The 9,875-nt window shown below is 37.8% G+C and overlaps 1 protein-coding gene across 1 annotated transcript in view; it reads left to right on the top strand.

Moving 5' to 3' along the window:
* grik3 (glutamate ionotropic receptor kainate type subunit 3) overlaps positions 1-9,875 on the top strand; it is a 319,970-nt gene that overhangs the window by 205,232 nt on the left and 104,863 nt on the right. Inside the window, exon 6 of the mRNA XM_061958806.2 lies at positions 9,278-9,448. Within this exon, the coding sequence (XP_061814790.1) occupies positions 9,278-9,448 (171 nt within the window). The remainder of the gene's footprint in view (positions 1-9,277; positions 9,449-9,875) is intronic.

Consider the following 9,875-nt stretch of genomic DNA (forward strand, 5'->3'; position numbering starts at 1 on the left):
AATATTAGCTATGAACAGTAAAACACTGAATATTAACAACATATGAACATGTTTTACTTCTCAGATCAGCTCCTCCATAGACATATTTTACAATCAAGCAAAACAAAAGAAACATAAAAAAAACCCCAGCAAAATATGACTGCAAAGTGTAATAAACACCTACAATATGATATATTATCACTTTTATGCGGAACTTTGTAGTAAAAATCTACTGTACAGTATGTGTGTTTGGGTCCCTTTTTTTCAGGAATTACCCGTAGAGTTCTAAAAACGTTATGACAGACCATCTCAAAAAATTAAATTTTACAGTTTTTTTACTGAATGGAACACCCAAAATGTACATTAAAATAAAGAAAGTGTGATTAACAATATTAACTATGAATAATAAAACACTGAATATTAACAACATATGAACATGTTTTACTTCTCAGACCAGCTCCTCCATAGACATCTTTTACAATCAATCAAAACACAAGACAAATGTAAAAAAAACAGCAAAATATGAATGCAAAGTGTAATAAACACCTACAATATGATATATTATCACTTTTATGCAGCACTTTGTTGTAAAAATCTGCTGTACAGTATGTGTGTTTGGGTCCCTTTTTTTCAGGAATGTTCCATAGTGTCATGTCTGTGTAATCATGTTTTTGTTTTAAGTCATGTTTTTGTTTAGTTATAGGAATCTTTGGTTTCTGTCTTTTCACTCCCTTGTCTTGTTTGCATGATTACCCATTAGTTTCACCTGTTCCACGTTTGGACTCATTGTGCACTCTTGATTGTCACCATAGCAACCCATTAGTTTTCACCTGTCATGTCACGCACCTGTTTCACGTCTTGAGTCACGCACCTGTTTTCGTTAATCATGTCTGTAGTATTTAAGTTCAGTGTTTTTCAGTTTGTCTTTCTGACGACCTCACAACACATTTAGGCTCTGTCCATTCCTCTAAGATCCTGCTTCATGTCCCTTGTCAAAGTAAGTTTTGGTTCCATGTTTATAGTCTTTTTGTTTTTCATAGTTTGTTCTCCGCCACTGTGCGCGCTTTGGTTTGATCCTTTTTTGTAGTTCTAGTGTTTCAATAAATCATGTACCTTCATTCCCGTCTCGCCCGTGCCAACTTTCCGTTGCATCCTGGAAAAGCAAACTCCCAAGATCAAGTCGTGACACATAGAGTTCTAAAAACGTTATGACAGACCATCTCAAAAAATTGAATTTTACAGTTTTTTTACTGAATGCAACACCCAAAATGTACATTAAAGTAAAGAAAGTGCGATTAACAATATTAGCTATGAACAATAAAACACTGAATATTAACAACATATGAAAATATTTTACTTCTCAGACCAGCTCCTCGATAGACATCTTTTACAATCAAGCAAAACACAACACAAATGTAAAAAAACCCCAGCAAAATATGAATGCAAAGTGTAAAAAACATTTGCTAAAAACGTTATGACAGACTATCTAAAAAAAACGGAATGGAATTTTACAGTCTTTTAACTGAACGGAACACCCACAATGTACATTAAAATAAAGAAAAAGTGGGATTTACAATATTAACTATGAACAATAAAAAACTGAATATTAACAACATATGAACATATTTTACTTCTCAGACCAGCTCCTCCATAGACATCTTTTACAATCACGCAAAACACAACAAACATTAAAAAAAAACAGCAAAATATGAATGCCAAGTGTAATAAACACCTACATTATGATATATTATATTTTTTATGCAGAACTTTGTAGTAAAAATATGTCCCATAGAGTTCTAAAAACGTTATGACAGACCATCTCAAAAAAAGGAATGGGATTTTACAGTTTTTTACTGGATGGAACACCCAAAATGTACATTAAAGTAAAGAAATTGGGATTTACAATATCAACTATGAACAATAAAACACTGAATATTAACAACATATGAACATCTTTTACTTCTCAGACATAGTTACTTATTATTGGTAAAAGCCAGTGTTGTGGCTGGTGAAGCCAGTGAATGGGAAGTGATGACATCATATTCTGTGGCGTTCCCTCTGTTGTCGTCTCCGCCGCACACAAGCAAACGATGACGGACTTGTCTCGGCGGACTTGGCCAGTCGGGGGTGATAATGCATCGTGACATAGACGCCCCGCCATGACGTGTGTCATCTTTCATGCTCAGGCGCGTGGCCAATGTCATTGGTTTTGACACGCATCATGTCTTTGGAGCTTTAATGGCTTAGGATTTTCTTTTTTTTCTTCTTTTTTTTTTAATGTGTCACACTTTCTGCAGTGCATCTGATGCAGAAATATCAGCGCTGGGAACAGTATTTTGCAAAGTTGAAGACATCTTTGTCTCATCCTACACCCCTAGGTACACCTGCACGGGCTGATGGAATCAAATAAAAACAACTACCGTAATTTTCGGGCTATAAGGTGCGACGCTTATAGTGTGACCAGTAGATGGCAGTCACACATAAGAGATACGAGTGGACTGCTATATTATGGCAGTCACACATGAGAGACACGTGTAGACTGCAAAATGAGGGCAGTCTCTCATAAGAGACACGTGTGGACTGCAAAATGATGGCAGTCACTCATAAGAGACACAAGTGGACTGCAATATGATGGCAGTCACACATAAGAGATATGTGTAGACTGCAAAATGATGGCAGTCACTCATAAGAGATACATGCAGACTGCAATATGACTCAGATAAACAACACTAACATTTTATATGTCCCGTTGAAAATATAGAACATTACACACGGCGTTCAAAAATCTATCAAAATGTTTTAGTAGAACTTTGGTAAGCTATGAAGCCACACCGCTTGATGGATTGTACTGTGCTTCAAAATATGATTACTATGGTGTGTGTATAAGGTAAGACATATTATATGGCGTTTTGTTTTTACAATATTATGCAAAAGCAACTTTTCTTACTTTCTGGTACCTGCTGATCTGTATTTGGGATCTGCATCAGTCCTGAAAATTTACGCGTGTCCGCCTTTGTAGTCTGTGATGACGCCTTAGTTGATAAGCTTATATATATATATATATATGTATATATATATATATATATATATATATATATATATATATATATATATATATATATATATATATATATATATATATGTATGTGTGGGAAAAAATCACAAGACTATTTCATCTCTACAGGCCTGTTTCATGAGGGGGGGTACCCTCAATCGTCAGGAGATTTTAATGGGAGCATTCGCATACCATGGTTTATATAGGGCACAGAGTGGGTGGGTACAGGCTGGCCTAGGGGCGTGGTGATTGGCTCATGTGTTACCTAGGAGGTGTTTCCGTCTATGGCGGCATGCTGTTACAATTTCGCTGCGCTTGTTGAGGGATGACAGGTCTGGACGGTAAATAATAAACAGTTTCTCTTTCAAGCATAGGTTGCATCTTTTATTACCACTATTGTAAGGTGTGCTGGATGCAAGAATTTGCCATGTTATTGAATATTCAACATTATTGTCTTTGAGGTCCCAAATGTGTTTGCTGAGTTCTGTGGTATTTCGCAGGTTTTTGTTCCTGAAAGAAGCCTTGTGATTGTTCCATCTGGTTTTGAATTCTCCCTCGGTTAATCCTACATATGTGTCGGATGTGTTAATGTCCTTGCGTATTACCTTAGATTGGTAGACAACTGATGTTTGTAAGCACCCCCCGTTGAGAGGGCAATCAGGTTTCTTTCGACAATTACATCCTTTGTTGGTTTTGGAGTCGTTCTGTCTGAGGGCCGACGGCTCATTTGCAATTGTTTTGTTGTGGTTTGAGATGATTTGTCGTATATTGTTCATGCAGCTGTAGCTCAATTTAATGTTGTTCTTGTTGAATACTTTTCTTAGGATGTTGTCTTTGGGAAAGTGTTTGTCAATCAGATTGAGGAATTTGTGTCCAATGTTCGTTGAGACGTTTTTGCTGTATGGGGGTTGTACCAGATGATGTCGTTCCGTTTTCTGTTCTTTTTTGGCTGGTTTCCTGGCGTGGGTTCATAGGTGAGGGTGAAATTGTATCCGCTTTCTGTATATATATATATATATATATATATATATATATATATATATATATATATATATATATATATATACTGCTTATATATATATATATACTGTATATATATATATATATATATATATATATATATATAAGGTAGAGAAAAAGAAGAAGCTTATGACTATGGCATCGTCACGGACTACAATTGCGGACGCGCGCACGTTTTCAGGACTTATGCAGATCCCAAATAAACATCAGCAGGTACCAGATGGTAAGAAAAGTCTCTTTTGCATAATATTGTGAAACAAAACGCCAGATAATATGCCTGCTATTTGATGCCATTTTGCGGTCCTTATACACACACCATAATAATATTGGTATGTTTAATGCACCGACAATCCATCAAGCGGTGCGGCTTCATAGCTTACCGAAGTAGAACCAAAAACATTTTGACAGATTTTTAGCGCCGTGTGTAATGTTCTATATTCTCAATTGAACATTTAAAGTTTTGGTGTCGTTTACACATATCTCTTATGTGTGACTGCCATCTACTGGTCATACTAATCATTTCGCCATGTACCAAATAAAATAGCGCCGACGTCGGTAAGCACATCCAAAATGATTCCGTACATCAGGCGCAACGGTTTATAAGGTGCACTGTTGATTTTTGAAGAAATGGCTTTTGAGTGCGCCTTATAGTCTGAAAAATACGGTAATTTCTTGGCTCCGTTTGACTCCATTTTATTTATGTTTATTTACGAGTTAGAATGCATAAAAAAGGACTAAATAAAAACATATGTGTTCATTGTGAATTATAGGCAGAATTCCCAAAAAAAGTGCAGTTCCCCTTTAATTTGGCTGTTATTTGCTTTTATAGACAAGGTGACCAAAAAGTGAGCCTTGTTGTATACATATACATACATATATATATATATATATATATATATATATATATATATATATATATATATATATATATATATATATATATATATAGAAGGTAGAGTAAAAGAAGAAGCTTATGACTATGGCGTCGTCACGGGCTACAATAACGTTTTTGGTGTCGTTTACTGCCATCATATCGCAGTCTACATGTATCTCTTATGTGTGACTGCCATCTACTGGTCACACTTATCATTTCGCCATGTACCAAATTAAATAGTGTCGAGGTCGGTAAGCAAAACTAAAATTATTCCGTATATTAGGCGCACCGGTTATAAGGCGCACTGTCGATTTTGGAGGAAATGAAAGGATTTTAAGTGCGCCTTATAGTCCGAAAAATACGGTAATGTCATGGCTCCCTTTGGCTCTATTTTATGTATTTTATATTTACGAGTTATAATGCATTAAAAAAAATATTTAAAAAAATATATATGTTCTTGTCTCTCATAAGGATTGTGAATTATAGGTAAATAAACCAAAAAAAAAAGTGCAATTCCCCTTTAATTTGGCTGTTATTTGCTTTTGTAGACAAGGTGACCAAAAAGTGAGCTTTGTTGTATTTGTGCTATATTCTTAGCACTTAATATTCTGTCTGCAGACACCACACAGATCCTGCATCAACGTCTGTGTTTAACAGGCAATGAGCGCTGCCAGAAACGTGAACTTATAATTGGAACAAGACGCTTTTTTCCGTGACACCCTAAAAAGGCTCTAACAGAAAAAGGAGGATGTCACAGGAAATGAACGCTGTCCCACTTAGTTTGTATTCTTAGCTTCAAAAGCTCGGAGAGCGACCCCGTCTGCTTTCGCGAGCATCTCGCAAAAACAACAGTGATGTACTTTCATCCCCGCTCATAAAAAGACGGCGCCGCGGCGCAAAGATAGAGAGAAGGGAAGAAATAATTCAGCAACAATGGCGCAGGGGTGGGTTTTAGTAAGTGTCTAACGCGCTCTCGTTACCCCGCCACTAACCCCGCAGGGTGCTAATGAAATATCCATGTTGATCCAAATGTCTTTCCGGGCCCCCGACATGTGTCGACATGTGACTTCGCACTTTGGCTACAATGGCTGCCCTAGAAATTACACTTAGCTTAAATGACATCGCCTGCCAAGGGGAACGCAGGCGGTGAATTATGAATAAACCTAGTTGTTTTTTTTTGTTGTTGCTATCATAAATGTGTTTGTAACGACAACCACGACGCATGAGATTATAATAATAATAATAATAATATATTTTATTTGTAAAAAGCACTTTACATTGAATAAACAACCTCAAAGTGCTACAGTGTATTAAAAAGATAATACAAAATAAAATAAAAAATTAAAACTAGAACAGCCAAATAGCTAAAACTAGTATGCATATATCTACATTTTTTTTTTAAATTAAAAGGGTTTTTAAGCCTTTTTTAAAAGCATCCACAGTCTGTGGTGCCCTCAGGGGGTCAGGGAGAGCGTTCCACAGACTGGGAGCGGCGGTGCAGAAATACCGGTCTCCCATTCTTCGTAGCTTTGTCCTCGGAGGTTGGAGGAGGTTAGCCTGTCCGGAGCGGAGGTGTCGTGTGGAGGATTTGGGGGTGAGTAGTTCTTTGAGGTAGAGGGAGGCATTTCCATGGAGGCACTGGTGGGTTAGTAGGGAGACTTTGAATTCAATCCTGAGTGGAACAGGAAGCCAGTGAAGGGATTTAAGAGTTGGTGTGATTATGGTCGTATTTCCGCACTCTCATCAGGATCAGCACTATTAGATTAGACATGGCCACGCTATTTCACCACAAACGTCAATACTGGACATTAATACGGTATTTTTCGGACTACAAGGCGCACTTAAAATCCTTTCATTTTCTCAAAAATCGACAGTGCGCCTAATATACGGCATAATTCTGGTTGTGCTTACCGACCTCGAAGCTATTTTATTTGGTACATGGTGTAATGATAAGTGTGACCAGTAGATGGCAGTCACACATAAGAGATATGTGTAGACTGCATTATAATGGCAGTAAACAACACCAAGACTTTAAATGTTCCATTGAGAATATAGAACATAACACACGGCACTCAAAAATATGTCAAAAATGTTTTTTTAGTACGACTTCGGTAAGCTATGAAGCCGCACGGCTTGATGGATTGTCGGCACATTAAACATGCGAGTATTACTATGGTGTGTGTATAAGCACCGCAAAATGGCACCTAGGCAGATATTATCTGGCGTTTTGTTTCGTAATATTATGCAAAACCAACTGTTCTTACCTTCTGGTACCTGCTGATGTGTATTTGGGATCTGCATAAGTCCTGAAAATGTGTCCGTGCCGACACCGTAGTCTTCTTTTTCTCAACCTTCTTTATGTAACATTCATCTTCCACTGTTGCCATTTCTAATATAAAGTAGTGTAAAGTTCTAACTTTAATCTGTCAGTAAACGCACCATGAAAGCGCTAAAACATACCGGTGTAGTGACTTTACATTATTCACCCAAGGGACTTTAATTATTAGAGAGTTACGGTTGGACGACACGTTATTAGTATGATGTGTGTATAAGGACCACACAATGGCACCTATTAGCAAACATATTACCTGGCAATTTGTTTCGCAATATTATGCAAAACCAACGTTTCTTACCTTCTGGTACCTGCTGATGTGTATTTGGGATCTGCATAAGTCCTGAAAATGTGCGCGCGTCCGCAGAAAGCAACTTGAAGATGGTCTGTAAAACATCATCTATGCAACATTTTGACCAAATAACCAAATTGTTTACATGCTTTTTTTTATTTATCTTTGCTATTTGGGCTTATTGGACCTTAATTAGAATAACAACTAAGAATCATCTTTTGATATGATGTACTTAGTCCATAAGTACACAAATGTGTACTTCATGTTTAGTGATATGCTAATTATTATTTTTACACTTTTTTTTCCAAATTCCATTGTATGTTATACTCTTCTGACACCACCAGATGGCAGTATAAGTGTCCACATAAGTGGCCATAAGACCCCAATTCAGTAGTTTTGGGAATAAGAGCTAAAAGGTGCTGTCCACGCATGTGGCCATTAAGCCTTTAGAGGTTTTAATGCACCTTATAATCCGGTGTGCCTTATGTATGGAAAAAGACCTGAATAGACCCGCTCACCGGCAGTGCACCTTTTAATCCAGTGCGCCTTATGGTCCAAAAAATACGGTAATATGAATTGTAATAGAAATTAATCCTGGAGTAATTTGAGTGCTTTGTTTCCCAAACAATTAATTTTTTTCTGTCTTGAGGAATCGTTCATTTAATGGTCGAAGATAAATCAGCCGTGCTCGCAGTGGCCTCGTGGTTAGAGTGTCCGCCCTGAGATGGGTAGGTTGTGAGTTCAAACCCCGGCCGAGTCATACCAAAGACTATAAAAATGGGACCCATTACCTCCCTGCTTGGCACTCAGCATCAAGGGTTGGAATTGGGGGTTAAATCACCAAAAATTATTCCCGGGCGTGGCCACCGCTGCTGCTCACTGCTCCCCCTCACCTCCCAGGGGGTGATCAAGGGTGATGGGTCAAATGCAGAGAATAATTTCGCCCACACCTAGTGTGTGTGTGTGACAATCAATGGTACTTTAACTTTAAAAAGAATGTTTATTTGTACATTTTAAGAATGTCCCCAAGCTTCGAGCTGTGGCTGTGGGCAACCTGCTGATGTAGTTTATTTTGCTTTTGTAGTTTGCGCTTAAAGAAATGTCGCTGCAGCATTCTTGTCGTACAAAAAGCTCATCAATGCTTCAGCAGGAAGTAGATTCATTGCGGTTTACCCGACACTTGAAACGTGACAAATTAGGAGCGGGCACTATCCACTTTAGCGTTGAATGTCTTAAAATGTGGTTTGTGGCGTTCCCAACTTTGACTACGGCGTCAGCTGCTACGCAAAGTGGCGCTTTCCATCATTTCCAGCAGACTGCATCGCAAAATGATCACTCCCCCTCTTCCTCTCGCGCGAGATCCACCCAGGAATGGATTCCGCACAAATCCCCCCTCACTGTTGATGATCAGTTTGCGGTCTTCCGCTATCAGAACATGGGTTCTGTTGGTTCCTGGTGATCCGGAGCCCGATTTCAAAAAGACGCGTGTTTGTCCAGGAAGCAGAAAAGCGTTGGAAAACAACACCCTTTTGGCTTATTTGATCTTAATATAGCGTCTCTCTAATCAGACGCCGCGTCATTTGGCTTTTCATGTGAGGAGAAAAGCACGGCGCCGTGAATACTTGAAAGGCAGACGCCAGGAGCAGGGAGGGAGGAAAAAAACCAAATTCAACTCTTGCCTTCATTAATGCTGCTTTTCACTCCCAAACAAAACAAAAAAAACAGGATCTGATGGCCATCGATTTGGAGCCGTATCGTTTCTGTGGCGTCAACATGACCGGCTTCCGCATCCTCAACGTGGACAATCCCCTGGTGTCCTCCATCGTGGAGAAGTGGTCCATGGAGAGGCAGATACCACATAAACCGGACTCTGGCCTCTTGGAGGGCGTCATGACGGTAAGTTCTAGATCAGGTCTTGAATGGCGATACGACTTAAAGGCATACATCAGGTGTACACCTTCAAGGGGGGTTTAAATAGGGTCAATAGTCAAGTTACTTAGACTTAGACTTCCTTTTTATTGTCATTCAAAAGTGAACTTTACAGCACAGATAAGAACGACATTGCGTTACATAAGCTCATGGTAGTGCAGGATAAAAAAGTAGAAAGGTGCATATATAAATAAATATATATAAATAATATATAAATATATATATATAAAATAAATAAATATGTATAAATATATATAAATAAATAAATATATTACTGTACGGATAAATATATTGCACTTTTTCACTTTTTCATATATATATATATATATATATATATATATATATATATATATATATGAAAAAGTGCAATATATTTATATATATACAATATATA

This window comes from Nerophis lumbriciformis, linkage group LG04 (assembly GCF_033978685.3).
Source record: "Nerophis lumbriciformis linkage group LG04, RoL_Nlum_v2.1, whole genome shotgun sequence".
In the NCBI taxonomy this organism is placed as follows: domain Eukaryota; kingdom Metazoa; phylum Chordata; class Actinopteri; order Syngnathiformes; family Syngnathidae; genus Nerophis; species Nerophis lumbriciformis.